Source organism: Pangasianodon hypophthalmus, chromosome 25 (assembly GCF_027358585.1).
Source record: "Pangasianodon hypophthalmus isolate fPanHyp1 chromosome 25, fPanHyp1.pri, whole genome shotgun sequence".
In the NCBI taxonomy this organism is placed as follows: domain Eukaryota; kingdom Metazoa; phylum Chordata; class Actinopteri; order Siluriformes; family Pangasiidae; genus Pangasianodon; species Pangasianodon hypophthalmus.
The window spans coordinates 13,485,641-13,510,917 of record NC_069734.1 but is presented as its reverse complement, the minus strand read 5'-3'; the positions used below and the strand labels follow the sequence as shown (position 1 = coordinate 13,510,917).

General features: G+C 41.0%; 1 protein-coding gene across 5 annotated transcripts in view; it reads left to right on the top strand.

Moving 5' to 3' along the window:
- Positions 1-25,277, top strand: part of ptpn5 (protein tyrosine phosphatase non-receptor type 5) — a 147,911-nt gene that overhangs the window by 62,811 nt on the left and 59,823 nt on the right. For all 5 annotated transcript variants that reach the window (XM_053229282.1, XM_026946680.3, XM_053229280.1 and 2 more), the window contains 4 exons: positions 17,989-18,066; positions 18,166-18,404; positions 21,156-21,342; positions 22,619-22,703. In XM_053229282.1, coding sequence (XP_053085257.1) covers positions 17,989-18,066; positions 18,166-18,404; positions 21,156-21,342; positions 22,619-22,703 — 589 coding nt within the window. The remainder of the gene's footprint in view (positions 1-17,988; positions 18,067-18,165; positions 18,405-21,155; positions 21,343-22,618; positions 22,704-25,277) is intronic.

Genomic DNA, 25,277 nt, shown 5'->3' with positions numbered 1-25,277 from the left:
CACCATACCATTTTTCTTGAGTACTGGCAATATGGGTGTTGCCCAGTCACACCAATCTACTTTAGAAAGAATCATCACATTTTGATAGAGGTGATTAAATTATCACAGAGTGTGAGCTCCACACAGGAAAAGCTGACCCAGCTCTGGGAACGTTCAGCTCTTGGAACACATGAGCTGAACGTTCCTGGAGCTGGGTCAACTTTTCCTGTGTGGACCTCACACTCTGTGATACAGTCAGCTGTACTGCCCTTATGGACTGCCATTTGAGCAGAATGCATCTTAGCCATTCATGTCTGTACAAAGGCACACCATCGTTCTGCAGTACATACAGGTCAAGTGTTCTTTGTTTGTGTTCATATTTCACTTTTCAACAGGTGCGATTTGCTGTCCTGTGTATCTTTTTAGCCTTACTGTGGTATGGTTCAGTTTCATGTATGAAAATCTTTCCTTGTACATTTGCATGAGATCATTGATTGTCTGACCTTGTGTCTAACTCCATCTTTAATTTCACTCCTCCAATTACACTGGTCTACAAACTGGTCTACGAACTCAGAGATAAAATGTGCTAATTCTTACATACTTTGATTAGATGAATTAGAAAACAGGTAATAAAGGTGCTGGTTGGCTAAAGTTTTCAAGATATTTCACAATAAAGATTTATAATTATCTACATTTGCCTACAAGGGAGGGGAGTGTCTGATGATCATGATGCCTTGTAGCTTCTCGACAAAGTAGGGTAGAACAATGAAAATGGTACCATGTGAAAGTTTATAAATTTATCTTCACTTTGAGACTAAAGATTATTACCTAACTGTAATTTGTTGGTCTTTTATTGCAGAGTACATGTGTCTTGGCCAGATCTATGCAGATCATACGGTTACATTTGGTGGCTTGTGAAAGTGTCATTGCCTAACATTTCCAAGGAACAGTAGCATGATATTTTTCCTCAGAAAACAAGATGCCTCGAAACTGTGTAAACAACGCAGATAACTTCTGCTACATTTGCGGCGAGGTTACATTTGCATCTCAAATTGCATCTCAAAAGTGCAGTATGACGGCAGTGGTAAAATAAAGGCATATCACCTATATTTTGGATGCAAAATAGGGGATCAGGACAAGAGTTGGGCCCCTCATTATTGTTTTATCACATGTGTAACTTATCTGCGTCACTGGCTGAACAAGAAGAAAAAGTCCATGCCTTTCGCAGTCTCAATGGTGTGGAGGGAACCCACCAATCACAGTAGCGATTGCTATTTTTGCATGGTTCCCCCAATTGCAAAAGGGATCATGCCGATCAATGCTGGAATCTCTCCAGGAATGATCCTACTGCAGTTCACAAGAGACAAGCCAAAAAGCGCCATTTAGATACAGAATAAAGATGGAGCCTTGTCGTTAAATCTGATGTTAGAGCTAGTATTCTGTAATTATCTGATATTCACATTATATTTCGTAAGCTTTAAAACTGTATAATTTTGAAGTTGTATCTTAATAGTCCTGGAAGCTACACAGCAATGGGACCCACCCACTCACAATTTGGTCAGTTTTTCATGAAAAAAGCATGAAAATGTTACATGAAAAAAAAACAATAAATGAATGGAAAGTTATGTTATTGGTATCAATAAAAAGATAAATTTATAATGATTGGTGTGGCACCATTCTCATTTCTATATCACATTTTGCAGAAAAGTTATGGAGCATAATCGCACACCCCCCCTTCTAATTTTGAATTATTTTGATGCAGTTTTGACCTGATGCTGTATCTTGGAAAATGGAGCCAATTAACACTCAAGACTTAATTTTCCTTTATTAGTGACCCAATGTTGGTAAAATTTAGCTACTTTCATTTCTGAGGCTTTCTCCTTGTAGACCAGTATTACCAGTGTCATTCAGATTACTTTGTGATGTGTCTCTTTCAGGGAATGTAGGTCAAGCCATGACAACTCTTCACCATTAGAATCATCTGACATTCATGACATGCACCTTTTTGTCTCTCTTGCCTGGTTTCCATGGGTTTTTCTCTTTTTTTCACTTTTACATTTTTTGTGTCCCTTACTGTTACACTGTTTGTATTTTTCTGTTACGCTGTTTGCCTTTGATCCAGCATTTGGCAGGTTCATGTGACAGTTTCCTCCATATCTAAAGCATGCCCATGCTTTTCCGTTGCGTTTAGCTGCAAATCTGTTCATGCTCAGCCATTCCTGATTCTTGGCAGATTTTGACGGTGCTGTTAAACTACATACCAGTTTATAGATTTTTGCACCCATTACAGCATGGCCATCTTCCTTTCACAATCCTGTTTGTGAGGCAGTATTGCTCAAATCTCTCGAAATACACATACGGCCAAAAATATGTGGACACCTGACCATCACACCCATATGTAGGTGTTCCCCAAACTATTGCCACAAAATTTAAAGCACATAATTGTCTCTAATGTCTTTGTATGCTGTAGCTTTAAGGTTTCACTGAAACTAAGAGGCCTAGCCAAAACCTGTTCCAGCATGACAGTGACCCTGGGCACAACAACATTGGGATGAACTGGAATGCCAACTATGCACCAGGCCTCTTTATCTGACATACTGTAAATGCCCAACCTCACTAATTATGGCTGAATGGGCAGAAATTCCCACAGCCACAAAATAAAGTGGTAAGTCTTCCCAGAATAATGTGGCTGTTGCAGCAGCTAAGGGTGAACCAACTTTGGAATAGGAACTTCAGCAAGCAAATATGGGTGTGATGGTCAGGTGTCCACATACATTTGGCCATATGGTGTATTTAGATAGTTTACCCCCAGGTATTATTACATGCAGCTTTCAGGGAACAGTGCTGGTACGATATTTCCTTGTTAATAATTGTTATAGAGTTTTGGCAAACAATACTACCACATCCTTTAAGTTTTATGCATAGAACAGGTCTGCACAACTCTTGTCCTGGAGACCTATAGTCTAGCATAGTTTGGCGATAAAACTAATCAGGTATGTTTGCGCTGGAAAATCACTAAATTGTGCTGATGACCCTCTAGAACTAGTGTTTTGTAAAGTTGGAGACTTTTATTTATCATTTGCACAGTATGGTGATGACGTTTGTACATTGAAATGTTTGTGTAAATACTCAGGTAAATTGCTACCATGTAAAATCATAAGGAAAAGAATATGCAAAACAGGAGCAGCACGAGAAACAAAGATCAATAAAGATGAGCCAAAAAAAAAAGACCAAAAATTTATTAAGATCAACAAAGATGAGCCAAAAAATTATGACCACCTGCCTAATATGCTGTTGATCCTCTGGGTGCCATCAAACCAGCTACGACTCACTGAGACATGGACTCTACAAGACCACCGTAGGTGCCCTGTGGTATCTGGCACCAAGATGTTAGCAGCAGATCCTTTAAGTCCTGTACGTTGTGTGTTGGAGCCAGTCACAGATCGGACTTGCTGTTCCAGCACATCCTACAAATGCTCAATTGGCAACTGACATCAGGGAATTCTATTGCCATGATTGGGTGTAACTGGTTCGCCACAATGTTTAGGTATGTGGCACGTGTCAAATTGGTTCGTGCAGTGCAATAAAACGAACCAATGGCAAGGAAGCCCACCAGGACAGAACCATCTGGCTATATAAGCGGGCATTGTGCCCTAGGATCTCAGATCAATTCTCCTTCAGCGACGGAGATCTTCTCTTCACTGGATCTACGAGACTTGAAGCCGCTCACCGTTGACACGCCTGCGCCGTCCTGCTGTTCACGCCCGATCTTCAAGCCACCTCCAGCGTGTGGCGCAGATACCAGCTCGTCCCCTGCCACCATCCGGTGAGCTAAAAGAGTGTTTTTTTCCCAATCCCAAAAGAGCATGCGGCGTTGTTGCAAATGCTGTGCCGTTGTTGCAGCTCGTGCAGGACCGCTCTGCATGCTGACGATGGCCGCTCAGAGTGCGTTTCCTGTCTGGGCAAGCCCCACGCAAAAGCTGCTCTGACGGAGATGAAGTGTTCACACTGCGTGAGCATGAGTCTCTCCTCTCTGCGCGCTGGGATCGCTTTCTTTTCAGAGAGTGACGTTGCCCCTCGCGCCCTCCCATTTTCTTCTATCGACCGTGTGGATCCCAGCGTCACCAAAACGGGGATGGACGCCTGGCTTTTCCGCATCCTCTCTAGAGCGGTGGAGGAGCTGGGATTGGAGTGGTCCACACCGGAGGAGCCCACTCGCAGCTGTCTGGACGAATGGATCCTGCCGGGGCGCCACCAGGCCCCTTGTCAGCGAGCCGCACCTTTTTTTCCGGAGGTCCATGACGAGCTCTCCACGGTTGACGGCGCAGACGAAAAGGGCTATGAAAAGCTGCCACCCCTGGATGAGTCAGTGGTGCACACCTCTACCCGCCCACTGCCATCAGATGGAGAGCGAAGGTCGCGCACCCCTCTAAACCGTGCAGGACAATGTCTGCCCTCGCTGGACGAGCTTACTCCTCTGCCGGGCAGGTGGCCTCAGCTCTGCACTCCATGGCCGCGCTCCAGGTCTTTCTGGCCAAACTCCTCCAGGTTATGGATGAGTCGGGACCCGACCCTGTGGCTTTTAGAGAGCTGCGCAGTGCGACGGACCTGGCTGTTCGAGTGACAAAGTCGATGGCCATCGGGAGGTCAATGACCAGCTTAGTGGTGCTGGAGCGCCACCTATGGCTGAACCTCAAAGAGATCAAGGAGGCTGACAAGGCTCCTTTCCTCGACTCTCCGGTCTCTCCCACGGGGCTGTTCGGACCTGCCGTCGAGGGTTTTGCAGAGCGTTTTACTGCTGCACAGAAGTCGTCCCAGGCAATGCGACACTTCTTGCCGAAGCGCTCAAGGTCTGCAAGTGTTACCAGTCGCCCCAAACCTAAAACCGTGCCTTCGCCTGCTCAGCCCACTCAAAAGCCTGAGCCTTCGCAGCGCTCCCGCTCGGCCAGACGCTTCCCATTCCCGAGGCGCCAAGGACCCCGGCCCAAGCTGACATTGGATCCTGCACCTTAGGCATCGTCCTGATCTACTCGACAGTAAGACGAAGGGGCAAAGTCTCGCAATCGCTGGACCACCCCCAAACAATCTCTGTTATGCCCCCAAGCACCCCGTTCTGTTCCGGGTGCGGGCGGCAGTATGTTGGTTGTAAACACTGTTCTGGACACTGGGCCCCTGGGCCCATTCTAAAAGCACCCACACACACAGCCGCTGTTATAGCGGGAAAATTAAAACACAAACATTTTCAGTCAGAGAGCAGATTTCCTCTTCCACTTACAACGAGTGTCAGGTTCCCTCACGGCGATCTGCCACTTGAACCAATCCAACCCCTCGCCACACGGGCCGAGGCCTGGCAGGCCATCCCCGGAGTGTCAGAGTGGGTTTTGGGGATTATAAAACGAGGTTACTCACTCCCACGATTCAGCGGTGCGGTTCCCACCTTAGTGTGGAGCAAGGACGATCACGTACTGCGCTCCGAGGTGATGGCCCTACTGGTAAAGGGTGCCATAGAAATGGTTCCACCAGCGCATAGCAAATCAGGATTCCACAGCCGTTGCTTCCTTGTCCCCAAAAAGGATGGCTGCCTTCAGCCCATCCTCAATCTCAGGCACCTGAACCACTCGCTCATGAAGCGGCCCTTCAGAATGACTACTTTCAAACAGATCCTCTCACGAATACACCCAGGGGACTGGTTCTTTTCTCTGGATCTGAAAGACACATACTTTCACATCCAGATAGCCCCCCAGCACAGACGATTCTTGAGATTCGCCTTCGAGGGAGTGGCTTATCAATACACGGTCCTGCCCTTCGGACTGTCACTGGCCCCTCGCACTTTTACGAAGTGCATAGATGCGGCTCTTTCCCCTGTGAGACAGAGGGGAATCTGCATTCTGAATTACTTCGACGACTGGCTTGTCTTAGCCCAATCAGAGGCCGAGCTAGGGTCCCACAGATCCCTCCTCCTCAGCCACTTGGAGTGCCTAGGATTCAGGGTCAATTTCGCCAATTTCACTCACTGTCCTCCAGCCAACGTACTTCGTTCCTGGGGGCAGTTTTTGACTGAGCCCGCATGAGGGCAGCAGTCATGCCAGGACGTGCGCTGGCCATACAACAGCTTGCAGCCTTCTTTCAAAATTGGAGCCGCCCGCCTCCTCAAAGCATTTCAAAGGATGCTAGACCTCATCAGGGAACACAAGCACAGAGTCCTCCTAGTGGCCCCGCTCTGGAGGTACCAACTTTGGTTCTCGGGGCTGTCTCAGCTGCTCACAGCAGCCCCGTGGCTCATTCCCCTGAGGCAGGACCTCCTCTCTCAGGGGAACAGGACAATCTGGCACCCCCAACCCGAGTTGTGGGCTTTGCACCTTTGGGTTCTCGACGGGAATCAGTAGATCTTCCTGAAAGTGTCCTAAATACTATATCACAGGCTAGAGCCCCGTCCATGAGACGCCTCTATGCCCTTAAATGGTGCGTAACCCGCAGCGAAGACTCAACTTTCTGTGACAGTGATATTGTTCTTCCTACAAGAGCTGTTGAATAAGGGCTGCTCCCCTTCCACGCTCAAGGTCTATGTGGCAGCTATAGCAGCTTCCCATGCTCCTATAGCCGGACAGTCTGTGGGCCAGAACAACCTGATTGTTCGTTTCCTGAGGGTTTCCAGCAGGCTCAATCCGTCTCGGCCCCCTACCGTCCTTGCCTGGGACCTGCCCACGGTCCTGAGGGCCTTCAAGGTGTCCCCCTTCGAGCCAGTCTGTGGACCTAAAAACCCTACTTAAAGACCGCCCTGCTACTGGCGTTAGCATCGGTCAAACAAGTACGTGACTTACAGGCACTCTCGGTGAGCCCTGCCTGCCTTGAATTTGGGCCTAATGACTCCAAAGTCGTCCTAAAGCCAAGTCATGGATACATTCCTAAGGTGCTCTACACCTCATTTAGAGCACAGGTTATCACTCTCTCGGCGCTTCCTCCATCAGCGGAAGACCCGGAGTTGAACCTTCTCTGCCCTGTCAGGGCGCTGAGGATTTACATCGAGTGTTCCGCTCCATTCAGGCAGTCGGAGCAACTCTTTGTATGCTTTGGCGGCCGCACCAAAGGGTCTCCGGTCACAAAGCAGAGAATTTCTCAGTGGTTAGTGGATGCTAACCACTAGAGCCCATTCCACAGGAGTTAGAGCCCATTCCACTCGAGGTGTGGCCTCGTCTTGGGCGTGGTCTAGAGGGGTGTCCATAGCAGACATTTGTGCAGCGGCCGGCTGGGCCTCGCCATCCACATTCACCAGGTTCTATAGCTTGGACGTTCTGGCCTTATAGGCTTGGATCCAATCTGCTTAAGGGGCACGCGCCTGTTTAGGACAGGCACATTCCTTGTACATTCTTGGCCCTTTCAGAAGTGTTGAGACTACACAGAATTATTTTGGAACAATTATCCTAAGCTGGGCTGACCTCTGTGAGATCGGCCCTCCTGACTCGCTGCCGAGCCATTGGTTCATTTTATTGCACTGCATGAACCAATGGCGGTGCAGTTTCACTGCGTGATTGTAAAGGCTTCAGTCATCGAAGAAAAAGGAGTTTTCTGAAACAGATGCTGTTATAGAATGGTAAATGAATTCAGCTTTTTTTGGCAAGAACTAGGCATCATGGCACATTTAACTGAACTGATTTATTTTTATTTTCTTCTTGGTTTAAGCCACAAAAACATTTTATTATCATTAAGCCAAGTTGACAGGAATATTATTAGTATGTGGACACTGCCTCGGCATCTTAAACATCTGAGACTGTATAGATGAAATAATCAAACTGACCTATTGGAAGTGGCATTATTCCTTGTGGATGAACCAGACTGTTATGGGAAGCTACATGGATACAAACTACAACATCTGAAATGTATACAGGCTGGATGTGTTGTCAGTCAAAGTGTAATTTGACACTTGTTAAACATCCTGGATCACCGTGGAGTACAAATGCAAAGGAAAAATCACTTAAGACATCGGATGTATCGAAATCCCGACCCCAATTTAATGTGGCATATAGACTCATATAACAAACTGAAACCATTTGGTATGTGCATCAATGGTGCAATGAATGGATTTTCTAGGATGGTAATTTGGCTCTATGCATACTCTACTAATTCTAACCCAAAGGTCATCGCCAGCTACTTTATTAAGGAAGTTGGAAAGAGGATGGGGGCACCAGCCAGACTGAGGTCAGACCTGGGAACAGAGACCTGTTATGTGGAAAAAAATGCAAAAGTTCCTATGATATGACAGCCGTGACAAAAATGCTGAAAACTGCTTACTCTATGGTTCAAGCAGCCATAACCAGCACATTGAGAGCTAGTGGGCGTTCATGAGAAAATAGGATGCTCAGTACTAGATTAATTAGGATTTGAAGGATAGTGATTATTTTGCTGGTAGTTTCCTGGACAAGCAGTCAATATTATTCACCTGTCTGAATATCTGAATATAATTGAGGTAAGATTATTACGTGATTTGTGTGTGTAATAAAACTAGGCCCAAAAGTCAGTGTTGACCTCCAATAACAGTCAGTGTTCTTTATTAGCTGGTTCAATTTTATTTTCATACTCCTTTATAAATCACTGTAGATGATAATGTTTGCTAATGAAATCATGTAAAGTACATTTGTTTAATTCACTGATATAGGAACAGCTGCAACAAGCTCAGCATTTGTGGAACACTCACAGAATTTGCTGGTGCAGACATGCAGTGGCTCCAAATAGCTGTCTAATCATGATGTATCAACTGTCACACCTTTTTTGAGCAATAGATTACATGAAGCAGGTCTCTCAGGAGGCTGTTGAAGCCTGTAGAGAGGAATGTCTTCAGAGAGGGCCATACTCATGGGACGAGACAGTTTTTACTTTATCATGCCTTCTCATGGAAGAGAACCATCTTCATCCACCCACAACACCTGATGAAGCTATTGAATTGTACTATACAGTAGCTGTATAGTTACAAATCTGTATTAAAGCAACCATTTTAACATGACACTGGCTCATGGTTTAATGTTTAATATCATATCATTTTTCTTGCAAGAAAATGTGTTACTTTGAAAATATAAATCAATGTTCACATTTTAATCTGAAATGTACATTATAATTCGTGAATAAATATATACTGTGTGCATATATATATATATATATTTTGGACAATGATGGCGTTTTTGTGATTTTGCTTTTATACACCACCACAATGGATTTGAAATAAAACAATCAAGATGTGATCAAAGTGTAGACTTTCAGCTTTATTTTAAGAGGTTCCACAAAAACCTCTATGGCATTTACCATTTAGGAATTTCAGCCATTTTAAGGAAAGTACTTCTATTTTCAGGGGCTCAAAAGTATTTGGACAATTGACTGACAAGAAGTTGGTTGACCAGGTGCGGTCCATTCCCTCATTACTTCAAGACAAATGAAGCAGAAAAAAGGAGGCCATCGATAGGATGAAAAAACAACATAAATCTATAAGAGAGATAGCAAAAACCTTAGGTGTGGCCAAATCAAGAGTTGGGTACATTCTTAAAAAGAAAGAAAGCACTGGTGAGCTCAGCAACATCGAAAGACCTGGGAGACCACAGAAGACAACTAAAGTGGATGATCGCAGAATCCTTTCCTTGGTGAAGAAAAACCCCTTCACAGCATCAACAGAAGTCAAGAATACTCTGGAGAAGGTAGGCGTATCATTGTCAAAATCTACAATCAAGAGATGCCTTCATGAATGTAAATACAGAGGGTTTACAGCAAGGTGCAAACCACTGTTAACATTCAAGAACAGGAAAGCCAGATTAGACTTTGCCAGAAAACATCTAAAAAAAGCCTCCCATGTTCTGGAATAAGATTCTTTGGACTGATGAAACCAAGATTAACTTGTACCAGAATGATGGGAAGAGAAAACTATGGTGAAAGAAAGGAACAGCTCATGATTCAAAGTATACCACATCATGTGCAAACATAGAGGAGGGAGTGTTATGGCATGGGCATGTATGGCTGCCAATGGAACGGGCTCACTGGTGTTTATTGATGATGTGACTGCTGACAGAAGTAGCAAGATGAATTCTCAGGTGTATAGGGCTATACTCTCTGCTCACATTCAGCCAAATGCTACAAAACTGATAGGACGCCGCTTCACAGTGCAGGTGGATAATGACCCTAAACATACTGCAAAAGCAACTCAAGACTTTTTGAAGGCAAAGAAATGGAATATTCTTCAATGGCCAAGTCAGTCGCCTGATCTCAACCCAATAGAGCATGCTTTTCACTTACTGAAGACAAGACTGAAGGCAGAAAGACCCACAAACAAGCAGCAACTGAAGGTGGCTGCAGTGAAGGCCTGGCAAAGCACCTCCAGGGAGGAAACTCAGATTTTGAGTTTTGAGAACATGGCCTCCAGACTTCAGGCAGTCATTGACTGCAAAGGATTTTCATCCAAGTATTGGATACAATTATGTCACTTTGTCCAAATACCTTTGAGCCCCTGAAAATGGAGGTACTTTGTTGAAAATGGCTGTAATTCCTAAATGGTAAATGTCATATTTTTGTGGAGCCTCTTAAAATAAAGCTGAAAGTCTATCACATCTTGTTCCATCACATCTTGATTGTTTTATTTCAAATCCATCGTGGTGCTGTATAAAGGCAAAATCACAAAAACGCCATCATTGTCCAAATACTTCCGGTATATATATATTTTTTGTGATTTTGCCTTTATACAGCATATATATATATATATACAGTATATATACAGTGATTTTGCCTTTATAGATATATATATATATATATATATATATATATATATATATATATATATATATATATATATATATACAGTACTGTGCAAAAGTCTTAGGCACCCTATTTTTTAGTACAAACTTTGTTATAGATTTTTATTTTATGACTTCTACATTATTGATTCAGTACAAAAACATTTTAGAATTCCAAACATTTGTTTTCCAGCACAAAATTAAACGTTACAGAAAAATGTTTGTATGTCAGTAAAGAAAGCAGCATATTACATGAGACCACTTTTCAGCCAAAAACACAAAATGCAAAGGCTGCTGGGTTTTGCTGCAAAAACAAGAAGCAAATGGATAGTCAAGTCTCCAGAAGAACTGTGGCTGGTACTGCAAGATGCTCAGTAAAACTTACAGCTAATTTCCTTATAAAACTGCACAAATTGTACCTGAGACTACTATTTTTTTTAAAGTGAAGGATCACATGAAATATTGACTTTGTTTCATTTATTACTGTTTACTGCTCTTTATAGTATTTTTTTAATGTAGAAACATTTGGTTTCATTATTTTTGAAGGCATCTTTGCTCTACAGCATTTCTTTGCATGTGCATAAGACTTTTGCACAGTACTGTATATATATATATATATATATATTTATTTTTATATATATAAATATATATTATATATTTATATATATATATATATATATATATATATATATATATATATATATAGCATAGTAGAAAAATGCAAAATAGAGAAACCATACTCCATAAGAAAATGTAGGTTGTAATGAAAGTATGTAAGAGAAATATGAAATACAGATTTATTATGTAAAATCAAACCGTAATAAATTTCAAATTGAGTCATAAAATGTGTTAATTACTGTTTATGTCACAGTAAATTTAACCCTGACCATTTAGAAAATTTTCACTTGGCTCCCTGGAATGTTTTAACCTGAACTGTGAAGGAGGAAGGTTACAGTTGAATTAGAAGGCATGAGGAAAAAAGTCAGCTGCTACTGTGCAACTTTAAACATAATCAATGTTTATCTATATTTATCAGCTGAATATGAACATTTCTAAACAATGAACTTCCAAAAATGTGAATTTGTAACCATTTGTTAATTACCCCTAACCATGGACATATCAAACAAACACAAAAGGATTAATACAATTCTTAACAAAACAATTAACTCTCACATATTTCTTTTTGGTAAATGCAATAACAAAAAATCAGAACCATGTGCTCCTGTTAGCATTTCGGTCATGATTTAGACAGTGTCCATGACAAGTGCATGTGTACAATATACTTTCCATTTCAGAGTGCAGAACTGGGTAAGAGCTGTAGGTGCAAGGAAGCTCCAGAACTGGACCACAGATGTGAGCGACTGATTGTCTTGCCAATCTATCCAAAGATGTGAAAATCACTTGTATTTTGTTGACGCAGACAACATCAGAGCCTGTTACAAACCTAAGCATCTTCCTTGATCCCACTCCATCCAATCGTCTGATGTACTGCTGTAAAAAATGCAAACACTTTCTTTTCTGCTTGATTTTTTGGTGGGACATCCAGCAACTTCATAAACCTCTTGCTGTTGTCCTTTTCTCTTCTAGTATATCCACTGGCTTGCTGAAGGTTTCTCTAAAAATCTGATTGGCTTCTCCAGACATGTTGTCCGAAGCATATTTTGGTAGCTGGATATGTTGGATATATGGATATGTTTGTGGCCAGCTTTCACCATCAGTTCTTTTAGGTTTTCTTGTGTTAGCGTGGTGGTTACACCCAAGTGATCCAGAAGATCCAACAGGTCATCTTTGTCATCACCAAGGAGATTTTCTTTAAGGCAAAGGAGACCATATCCCTTTCTGACTGACTCAGGTATATGAGAAATGAATGAATAATCATTTCATCTGTGACTGAATACTCTCCAAAAGTGAGTGCCACTGTGAAAGCTGTAGCCAGACAAGTTGGAAAATATCCTTGGTCTTTATATCCTTTGGCCAAGATTCTTGCAATTGACTTCCAGTCTTCCTCCTGCCATTTTGGAGAGAGTGACGGCACTCTCATATCCTCCCCTTCAGCTGCACGATCCAAAAATTCAGATCAGAAGCCTGAGTGATCCTATGTAGCTTTATGGTTACAAGCAGGAGTTCACATTCTGAAGGTGAAGAGATGACCCCATGAGCTGCAACATCTACTTGATCTGCTTCTATAGGACTGAAAGCCTCCTCTGCCAAACTCAAATCAATCATACTGACTGCATCGCTTGTTGAGGGATAAATGACATTAGTGATTACCATGTTAGTTTCTTCTGTGACAGGCACATGCATAGGTCAATACACCAAAGTGTCTTCCATATGCCATAGGCATGCCATAGGTTAACCTGAATATTGGCCTATTACGACTTCCGATGACTGAGATAAAGAGTCGGGTGAATCAACAGGAATTACAGGAGTGACACATTGTTCTGTGGTTTATGCAATTCTGCTTTGGACACACCTCTTGGGAAGAACAGTTCCTTGGCTTGACTTAAAATATCAGCTTTATTTGCATTTTTAGAGATATCAATGGTTCTAGTTCCTCCACCTGAGAGCTTCCTTACTTTTACCCTCATGAAACCATCCTATGTCAATTTTTCTTGTCGTTTTCTCAGCCATCTTGTTGTTCCTCAAATACCATCTGCATTTAGGGTCAAAGTCCTCAGAAGAACCTTCATCAGCCTCTGTTCTGTTACTTATTCCCATCTTCCATCTTAGCTTTTCAAGCAGAGTCTGTCTTGTACCATGTGATTCAGCACCTTGCAGCAATCCTGTCAACAAAAATGAATGTACCTAGACAAGCTGATATTAAAAATAAGATTTAATAGGTATAGGTCCACAGACAGGAATTATCCTACAGACAACATTAAAAACATAATATTTTCAATGGTACGCTAAGAATTTTTAAGGTAACCTATTAGTGAATTCCCTTTAATGCAACCTATTTCTCAATCTTATTGTTATAATGGAACAAATTTGCCACTATTGCAGTGCCATTTTTCCTTATTATTTTATAAGGCTGCTAGTGTCCCAGGATATGGAACCGTGTATTTGCATTTAAATAAATTATATTTGTATGCTCATTTTGTATTGTACGTTTACAGCTTATGTATTTCTTGTATATTACCCTCTTTATAGTTTGCTCAAATATTATACACATTCTATATCGATTTTTTCTATGCAAAACCTACTCGATATTAGAAACATTAAGCATATATTCATTATGCCCTATGTTATTTTCTCCTCAAAGGAGCACTGTTGTTTGATTGATTAACCAGACTGAGAATTGAGTTTGACATTGCTATGATTAAGCAACATACTACAACATATATGTAAACAATACACGAACACATGAACTATACGACTTGGCTTGTGTGCCGACTGACAAATTGACTGTACTGAAAATCAATGTAGATTCATTAAGTTTTATTCCTTGAGAAAATAATGAAATTGTCTTAATATACATTCACCTAGTTGGATTACTGAAATGAAACTTAATAGGGTGGAATAGAACCTCCGGCATTCATGTCTCCACATGCCAGTCATGCCCATCCAATTTTTTTTTTTTAAATTGTGTTATTGTTTTTTTAATAGTAAAAAAAATGCTAACACTATTTTTAGATCAACTTGTATTAGCTTGAACGACTGGCAAAACTCTTACGTGGACAATTAAAGGGTTACGTTGCATGCAACTAACATTATTGTAGTTTTATTTAATCCTATCTTCCATTAATATACTGTATATTTCCCATCCTAAATTTGCAAAGCTCCAAACCTGCCTGTAGTTTACATTAACACAATTCAGAAAAATTATCTTGTCTATCTTCATTTTTTGAATATTTTCCTCTGAAACCCTGTGATTCTGAAGAACAATCCAAAAATCCATGTTGACTTGTGCTTATGATTTAATAACTGTTGTTTTAATAACCTAATAACTTCTGCCATATGTATAGTCTGCCATATGGAAGGCCTACAGTAGTCAGCACAGTTCGGAAATGAAAATGGATGAAAAATGACATTTTTACGTATCTCGTTATTACGGGAAAAATATGTCGTTTTAAAGACATGCCTCGTTTTTACAGGAAAAATATGTTGTTTTTATGACATTTGTCATTAATACGAGAAAACATCGTTTTAACGACATATCTCATTATTACAACATAATTGAGTAGAAAACATAATATGTATGAGGCAGCAATGCACCACTGTAATTTCTCAGGAAAATCTGAAGGAAAATTGGTTACCTCAAATTTGTGGAGTGCGTGTCATAGCTAATGTAATATGGTTAATAATGCAGTATGTGTATGGGAGCATGACAGTAGCATACCAAACAAGATAAACAACTGAAATGGTATGATTTAAACAGTACAAATGATATATGTGAATAGAGATAAAAATCAACAGGTACTAATAACTAGGGGGTTGGTGGGTCTTTGGGAGTTGCAGAAGAGGACACTGAGTACTCAAGTAATCCAGAAGTTGCAAGCAGGAACCCATGAATATGAATGAGTATGAATTTAGCTGAGCTCCATGTGGGATCAGCTAAATGTTGTCATCGATGATCAGGAATCAGTGCTTTCCCAATTCACAACAACGCTTGTTTCTGGAGGGGTTGCGAGTTAAAGGATTTCAGTGTGGGAGGAGTCCATCCTCCATCACCTCTGTTCCTCATTGTTCATTGGTCATCGTTGGGACTGGGAGTTGTTGGAGGGGCATTACACTTCTCATCTCTCCTACAGTTTGGGACTTTTGATAGCTGGGCATTCACTTATCTTATGTCCATATCTTGCAACTATTGTTTCATACAACCCTTAAAACTTTCCCAATGTTTCAAGCATGATATTACCTTTCATTAAAGATCAAACATGGCAGGTTTGATGTGTTCCATATATATTTAAAAAAGTGGCAAATTACACATTCATCCAACATGATATCATTAAACCGATACACATAACTTGGCGCCAAATGTTTATGAATTTGAATGTATGATGAATGTATGAATGTGAATGCATGAATATGAATGTCCTATGAAATTTCCATTTCAATAGCATTAAAAGAAAATGGTCCTTTTGTGAAATCGTGATGGTTGGGGGTGTCCCCCAAGAACACTGTGTGTGTGTCCTTGCTTTGAACAGTTCCAGTATGGCTTGGTATGTAAAACCATCTGTACCTGGCAAGGGTCAGTAGAGGTCAGACAGTCTGGTGGAGGAATGCTCTTAAGTGGTACCCTGTCAGACAACCTTGTTGGTTGGTTGGAGAGTGGCTTGTAAGTGTGCCCAGATAGTGGAGATTAGGCAGATGATTTCTGGGCATTTTCAATGCTTTTAGCCTAATCCCAGCTGAGGAGAATTCCCTGCCCTCATGAAAGGTGAAGAGTTCTTCTCAAGAGCTCTTTTCCAGTACTAGGGGCCTGTATCTTTTCAGCAATAGGTAGTCAAGGGTGTCTCCCTCTCTGGCTGAGGTCTTACCCAGAGCCTTGCCATAACTGTAGCATAATGCCTACAGTGACACTTAAAGCCCACCTTGTTGGCTATGAGGATACTTTTGTCTGTTCATTAATTTTCTTGGGTGCTGCATTGTCTTGCTGAAGAGAGAAGCAGACAATAGCCATGTAAAAAGAAAAAAAGTAGACACCTTTGCTGCTTTTTCCAGCAAGAAGAGAAATGGGTACAAGGCTTTGGGGCTCAACCCCCTAATAAAAAAAGGGCACATTTGCTGCATTGTTGCAGTAGGAACAGAAATGAACAGTAGACTCTGTTCAGCCTCCAGGAAAAAAAAGAGTAAACACCTCTACTGTGTTGCAACACAGGGTAGAGAAATTGATTGCAAGCAAGAGTCATATTCCAGGTCTCTTAGCAAAAAATCAAACAGCATAATCAAGAGAAGAGCTTAGAGGAGTATAGTTGTTTTGTGTATTGAGACTGACTGTAGTCTCAGTGGCTGCTTCTGATCCTCTTAGCCCTAGGAGAGATTGTTGATAGCATTATAACATTACACTTGTGGCCTTACTGGTGGTACAGGCTTAAAAAACTGAGTGTAAACCTGCACCGCTCACAGCCTGAACACAAGGGAGAGCCTGGTAAAAACACCCTGAGCCACTTGCCACAAGCACATTTTGACTTTCAGAAATTGCGACACAGCACAGTTTCCTGGATTTGATAAAATCAGATAAGTGGCTGCTGGGCACACTGTCAGTAGGGTATCGTGTACAGTTTTATCATTGACCACGATTAAACACTCCATAAAGGTGAGAGATCCATGCCGGCTGGCTCTAATGACTGTAGAAGTGCAGTTGCTATTAGAAAGGCAGGCAACAGAGATAGTACATAGGTCAGGTTTGTTGACTGGATTCTCTATTTTCTCGTTCTAAAAAAGGAAGGCAGAACTCATCCCATTCTGGATCTATGAAACCTACAGTAAATTTCACACTGGAGGTTCCTTTGCTTTTACATCAGTGGAGAGCATGCTCTAATAACTAGGGTGTTCACAAAGTGTGCATGAGCTGCTTTAGAGTAGTGCTGCAATTAGGAATTAACCAGTGTGATTTATAGAATACAAGAGGGCAAAACATGCTCGCTTCTTTCTGGAAGAAAAGAAATAAAAGAGGGCATACTGTTATTAAGTAGATTCAAGTCCTTGTAGGAACTGTGCTTTTTCTCTTTGCTCCTCAATAGTCATTTTCTGACATTACAGTCCCGATGCACATGTCAAGCACAATATCTCATAAAGTGATGGCAGAATGAGTGACCAGTCAAGAAAGCAAGCCCTAAAGAGCTGTCTTGTGAGGAGTATCAGTTTTGGCAACATGGAGCTCACTGTCTACTTTTACCAGGTTCTACAGTATGAATGTTAGTGAGGTGCAGTGTCAGGATGTGTTACAAACACTTATTAAAAGACTTTCATAAGTGGTTTTGTGTAGTTCCTTATGAAACTTTGTTATTTGGACAAAGTAAAGAGACAAGCACACTGAAAGCCTTCAGTAGATCCAAAGAAAGAAACCATGATTACTCATATAGCTTTCCTTTTTTCCACCTTGGCTTAAGGGTTAATGGAGACCTCACTGAGAAATTTGAGCACCCTTGCTGTAGTTTTGCCATCAAAACAACCCTTCGTGCACATAAATGAGACCACCTTCCACCGTTGTGGAATATAACTTCATTTTTCTCAAGCAATTAACTGTTTGCCCATTAAGTACACATCATTAATAATATCCACCTACCTATGTCTACAGATGGAGATTTGGAGAGTTGAGTGTGTATGTCCACTATTAGCAACACTGTTCCTTGGAGTAGTTATCCTTGGCACTGGAGTGAGTACTTCGTTATATACTCAACAGTTCTACACTACTACCTTTAAAAACCTATTTGATGTGCACAGCAGTCAAATGCTATAAACTTTCTTTCTCTAGGCATTGTTCTGCCTTAGAACTTTGGTGCCTGGTAACTCCACTGGCTTCCTTGATGACCGTCGTCAATCCATTAGCAGACAGCCATCCTTTACTTACTCAGAGTGGACTGATGCCAAGCAGGAGGACTTTTATGAGCTGGATACAATTCCTGAGACGCCTGTGTTTGATTGCTTCATGGATATGAAGGCAGATGGTGACCCGACTACCCTCACGGTCAAACCAGTGGGTCTGCAGGAAAGGTGATCAAATTTTAAGCTCACACAAACTATTTCCTGGTCTTTGGGATATATGTATACATGTATACATGTGTGTGTGTGTGTGTGTGTGTGTGTGTGTTCAGATGACGCCTTAGTGTGCTCATGTTTTTGTGTTTGAGAGTGGTTCTTACTGAGACAGTACAATTATTGGAACTCCAATGCTGGAACAGTCCTCCATGCAGAACATTTTAAGCTTTTATAGTCCTGTGTTTGGACATAAATTTTCAAAAGTGTCCGACAGTCCATTGACTGGAATGGCCAATACAACACACTGATTTTTATGGTCCTACAATAATTTCTGGGTTGATTATGATGCATAACTGAGTCTTTTAGCATGCAGAAAAACTAATCTACTACGAAGTTTCTGATGGAATCAAGTTCCTAAAGCAGGCAACCAGGTTTTGGGCTATAAAATCCTGCTAATAAAATATAATACAATCTTTACAGCAGCGCTTGGGCAACTAGTCTCAAAAAAGCCCCTGTATGTAATAAATTTTCTTTTACAGTTCCACAAGTCTTTTCCCTCTGACACCTGTTTTAGCATTTGGGTGATGTTTGCAGGATGCCCACTCTTAGAGAGAGTAGCAACAGTGCTGAAATTTCCCTATTTAAAGATAATTTCTCTTAATGTGACTGATGAATAGGTCTTGAATAGTGTATGTTGCAGCTTTTTCTTGTGTATCCACAATTCTCCTTCTAAGCATCTCTGAAAGTTGTTTTGATTAGGACAGGGCTCTCATGAACAGATTTTTCTTGAGAAGAGCAGACTCTGTCAACAACCAGACTATATATGTCATTTTGTATATGGCAGGGTACCTCTACAATCCACTCAAATTTCATCGCATTAATTTATAAAATAATGTTTTATTTACTCTATGATAATGTCAAATCCCTGAAGGGTCAAATCATTCAAACTGTCAAGTCATTCTCGCAGTTTGCAATCAAAAGCTCAAATACGGCATAAAGTATAAAATGTTGGTTTTCTTACATTTTTGTTAGCTTTATCACCATTGTACAGACACAGGAAAAAGAAAGTACACCCTCCTTCAGTTCTGTGGTGTTTTTTTTTTGTCAGGGCCAAAATAACAATTATGTTGTTCTCACCAACTTCCATAAACAAACAAATAACCTCAAGTGACAACAAAAAGCACAATAGATTTCAATACGAAGTTTTTTTTTTCCTGAAAAGTAAAGCAACATTCAGAAAACAGGAGGGGAAAAATAAGTACACCCTTTCTACTTCCACAATCTTTAAGACAGTGATTAGCAGCCAGATGTTACTAATTAAATGCACAAGATTATTTAATCATCAAGACGTGTGACTACCACTGTAAAGGCAGAACATTTGGCAATGTGGTGTTCTGGAGCACTCAGGTGTGTGACTACATCATGCCAAGAAGAAAGGACATCAGCTGTGACCTCAGAGAAGCAATTGTGGCTGCTTATTAATCTGAGAAAGGTTATAAGTCCATCTCCAATCAAATTGAAATTCACCATTCTACAGTGAGAAGGATTGTTTACAAATGGAGAGCATTCAAGACAGTTGCCCAAAAGGAGTGGGCATCCCAGCAAATTAAATCCAAGGTCAGACCATTTAATGCTCAGAGATATAAAGAGAAACCCAAGAGCTACATCGTGTCTGCAGACCTCTGTAAGCACATTAAGTGTTTATGTTCATGACAGCACAATCAGAAAAAGACTGAACATGTATGGCTTTCATGGAAGGGTGGCTAAGAAAAAGCCTCTTCTCTCTAAAAAGAATATGGCAGCACTGAACATGTATGGCTTTCATGGAAGGGTGGCTAAGAAAAAGCCTCTTCTCTCTAAAAAGAATATGGCAGCAAATTAGGTTTGCAAAATTGCATCTGAACAAACCACAAAAGTTTTGGAACAATGTCCTTTGGACTGATGAGACCAAGGTGAAGATATTTTATTCATCATGCACAGCGCCATGTTTGGCAAAAACCAAACACAGTGTCTCGCCACAAAATCGTATACCAACTGTCAAGCATATGGTGCTGGAGGGGTGATGATTTGGGCTTGTTTTGCAGACACAGGACCTGGGAAACTTGCAGTCATTGAGACAATGATGAACTCCACTTTATACCAGAATATTCTTAAGACAAATGTGAAACTATCTGTCCAGCAGCTTAAGTTTGGCTGAAATTGGACAACAGGACAACGATCCCATGCACACCAGCAAAATAGACCTCTGAATGGCTAAAGAAGAAAAAAATCAAGGTGTTGGAATGGCCAGACCTCAACCCCATTGAGATGCTGTGGCGGGGTCTTAAGAGAACTGTGCATAAATGAATGTCCTCAAATATCAATGAACTGAAGCAATATTGTAAAGAAGATTTTACTCCAAAATTTCTCCAAAACAATGTGAGAGACTGATAAACTCCTAAAGAAAATATTTATAAGTTAAAAATGTAAGTTATTGTTGGCTAAAGGTGGTTCCACATGTTACTGAATTATAGGGTGTATTTATTTTTTCCCACCTGATTTCTGAATGTTGGTTTACTTTTTGGGTAAAAATGGGTACATACTGAAATCCGTTGTGTTTTAAGGTTACATGTTTGGTTACAGAAATTGGTGAGAACCACACAATTGTTATTTGTTATTTCGGCCCTGATAAATAAAAACATAAAATTAAAGGAGGGTGTACTTTCTTTTTCGCATGACTGTATAGCCCCAGGGTAATGCTGTTGTCTGGATCTTGTGTCACTGTAGGAGAGGATCAAACGTGTCTCTGACTTTGGATATGTGCACTCCTGGAACCACAGAGCCATATGGAATGCTGCTGTCTCCTCGAGATCAGAGTACACAAGAATACTTGGAGAATGCATCTAACCCTCTCACACCAGCTCAGCTACATATGCGTGCTCTGGATGATGCTGTTCTACAAGCTGAGTTCTATGTGAGATTGATTAAAAAATATATTTATACCCACCTACAGACTCAGTCAACATATGTACTCTCACAAATCCAGAAGTAATAATGATAAGAGAAATCAACATGTGCATACTGTCTGTAGAAAGAGTGAATTGTTAAAAGGCCATCAATACCCATACCATAAAAAAAGGACTATTTGTCCTTACTGCCAACAACCATAAGGCCTTTGCATGTTTATTATAAAGGACTAAATTCAGTATATTTTGTTCACAGATATGGGGCATGTTTGAGCAAGGATGGTTGACTGAAAATAATTGACATTACTAGTTATTGCATTATTATGAATGGTCAGGTTGTACGGATAGCTAGTATAATCATGTCCATCATAAGCCATGTTATGTTCAAGACGGTAGCATTATTTATGATCAGTACAATGTCATTCAAGTGTGTACATGGGGAGCCCAACTTGTATCCTACTTTAGTGGTTATTTTGGGGAACCACAATCATACCTGGTATGGTAGCTTATCACTGATTTAGCTGGGAAGGGAGCTGACAATCAACAAATTCTGTTGGTATGTAAAAGTTACTGTATGAATGAATGATTATACCTGATGAATGTGGTGATTTATCGCTGATTTCATTGGAGAGGGATTTGCAGACACATGTAAGGTCATTATTGGCTTCAATGGGATGGCCTTGACAATACCTCTTACAGATTTAACCAACAGAAAATTTTAATCTAACAGAAGCCTGTGGGTCACCATGTATTAATCTCAAAGCCCATCATCAATGTTGCCAGCAATGTTCTAAAGAAGAGTGGGCCATAATTTCCCCAAAACAATGTGAGAGACTGATGAACTCCCACAGAAAAGTTTACTTCAAGTTATTGTTCCTAAGGGTACATGTTACTGAATTATAGGGTGTACTTATTTTTCCCCACCTGGTTTCTGAATGTTGGTTTACCTTTTGGTGAAAAAATGGCTACATATTAAAATCTGTTTATTGTTTTTTTTTGTGTGTGTACTGTAAGAGCTTTTTCCTAGCCACCTTTCCATGAAATGCATACTTGTTCAGTCTTTTTCTGATTGTGCTGTCATGAACATAAACATTTAATGTGTTTACAGAGGCCTGTAGGTCACATGATGAAGCTCTTGAGTTTTTCTTTATAACTCTGAGCGTTAAACTGAGCATTTATTCATTTCTCTGGTGTGCCTGGCCAAAATGCATTGATGATTTTATTCTCAACAACAAAATATTCCAATTTAAATCTCACTGGGGCCTGTGATTCTGTCTAAAACAGGAGGCACCTATGAACTTTGTGGACCCAAAGGAATATAACATTCCAGGTGTAGTGAGGAAGAACCGCTACAAAACCATCTTGCCAAGTGAGTAGTTATATTAAATTTATAATATGTAAGCCTTAATCAAGTAAACTTTCTACATATAAATACAATTTTAAAAAGTCATAATTATGCATTTTGAGGGATATCTATTTACTTTGATTAGATTGTTTTACTTTTATGAACACTTAGGAGCAAACAAGCCAACTGAAAAAGTACATGAAATTTAGTTTTCTTCATTAAATTTAGGAATGAATAAAAAGTTAAATTAAGACTTAAGCAACATACCAACCACAATATACAATGGAACAGCTTTACCTTCAGATTTTTTTTTTATTAAAAAAATCAGTGTTGCCAATGGATGTGTCATTGTTGTTAGTGGATGCCGGTGTTATTCCACTCAGTTTAAATGTTCCTACAGATGATAGACATGCTGTCAAGAAGCTGTGTTTTATTAAGTGGTAACTGACTTTGAATGATCTGCAAAATCGGCAAAAATCTACATTATTTTTGTGACAAAAAGGACCTTGGCCCATTTTTTGCCTCAAAGCTAGGCTTATTATCTGTGTGAAGGTTTGCATGTATTTCCTGTGTCGCCCTGGGTTTCCTCTGGGCTTCTCGGTTTTCTCTCACCTTCTAAAAACATTAGATAAGATAAGATAAGATAAACTTTATTAATCCTCGAAGGAAAATTCTGGTAGTCTTGTAGATAAGTAAGAAAGAAAGTAGTAAAAAGTAGTGAGAGTAGTAGAAATTAGTGAGAGTAGTAAAGTAGTGAAGTAGTAAAGTAATGAGAGTAGTGATTAGTCATCTGCCATTGGCTAAGGTGTTGTAGAGCCTGATAGCAGTGGGGATGAAGGATCTCCTGTATCGTTCAGTCCTGCAGCGCAGTGAGGTGAGTCGTCCACTGCAGCTGCTTCTCTGGTCCATCAGGGTGTTGTGTAGGGGATGGTCAGGGTATTCCAGAATGGCCTCTAGCTTTTTCTGTGTGCATCTCTCCACCACGGCCTCCAGTGATTCAAACCTCATTCCAGTCACTGAAGAAGCTTTTTGCACCAGTTTGTCAACCCGCCTTGCATCCTTCTGCTTTATGCTGCCTCCCCAGCAGACTGCAGCATAAAACAGCACACTTGCTACTGTAGTTTGGTAAAACATATGTAGCATCTTCCTGCAGATGTCGAAGGACCTAAGCCGTCTTAGGAGGAAAAGCCGTCTCTGCCCTTTTTTATATTGTACATCTGTATGAAGTGACCAGTCCAACTTATTGTCCAGGTGCACACCTAGATATTTGTAGGCTGGCACCACTTCAATGTTCGCACCATAGATGCTGACTGGATAAGGAGGGGGTTTAGCCCTTCGAAAATCCACTACCATCTCCTTGGTTTTAGAGGTGTTTACTAGGAGGCAGTTTTTGTGACTCCAGTCACTGAAGGATTTTATCAGGGCTCTGTACTCCTCATCCTGACCATTCTTGATACATGCAACAACTGCAGTATCATCAGAATACTTCTGAATGTGGCAACACTCAGAATTGTAGGTGAAGTCTGCTGTGTACAGTGTGAACAGGAATGGAGCCAAAACAGTCCCATGTGGAGCCCCTGTGCTGCTTAGAACTCTACCAGAGATGCAGTACCCCAGCCTGACAAACTGTGGCCTTTCTGTCAGGTAATCAGTGATCCAGGAAACAAATGAGAGGTCAACCCCCAACCCTTTCAGTTTGTCTCTAAGGATGATTGGTTGGATGGTATTGAATGCACTCGAAAAATCAAAGAACATAATCCTCACGTAACTTGCGGGTTCTTCCAGATGAGACAAAACACGGTGACACATGTAGAGGACAGCATCATCAACACCAATGTGCTCTCTGTAAGCAAACTGCAGGGGATCCATTGCGTGTTTAACCTCGAGTCTTAGTAGGCGCAGAATCATCCTCTCCAGAACCTTCATAATGTGGGATGTGAGAGCCACCGGCCTATAGTCATTTAGCTCAGCTGGACACTTTACTTTAGGTACTGGAACTATATAAGATGTTTTCCACAGAGCCGGGACCCTCCCCAATTTTAGACTCAGGTTGAAGATCCTCTGCAGAGGCTCACACAGTTGAGCAGCACAGTCCTTAAGCAGTCTAGGAGAAACACCATATGGGCCAGCTGCAGGAGACATAGAGGAAGAATGAGGGGTTGTACGTGTACAGGCTGCATTTGTAACAGTGTCAAACCTGTTGAAGAACTTGTTGAGTTCATTGGCTCTGTCCACATCACCCACTGGTGCCTGATTGTTCTTTTTTTTGTAGCCAGTGAAATTGTTAATTCCCCTCCACACTTCTCTGATGTTATTCTGCTGTAGGTCTTTCTCTATTTTGTTTTTGTAGTCCTCCTTAGCCTGCTTCAGTTTCCTCTTCAGCTCATATTGGACATGTTTGAGCCTTTCTTTGTCTCCATCTTTAAATGCCTCCTTTTTCTGGTTAAGGATAGCCTTGACATCACCAGTGATCCAGGGATTGTATTTGGGAAACACTGCACAGACTTTGTAGGTATAATAGTGTCTCTGCAGAAGTTGATGTAATTGGTGAAGCAGTCAACCTGTCTGTCAATGTCCATGCTATTCCCTTCTACTCCC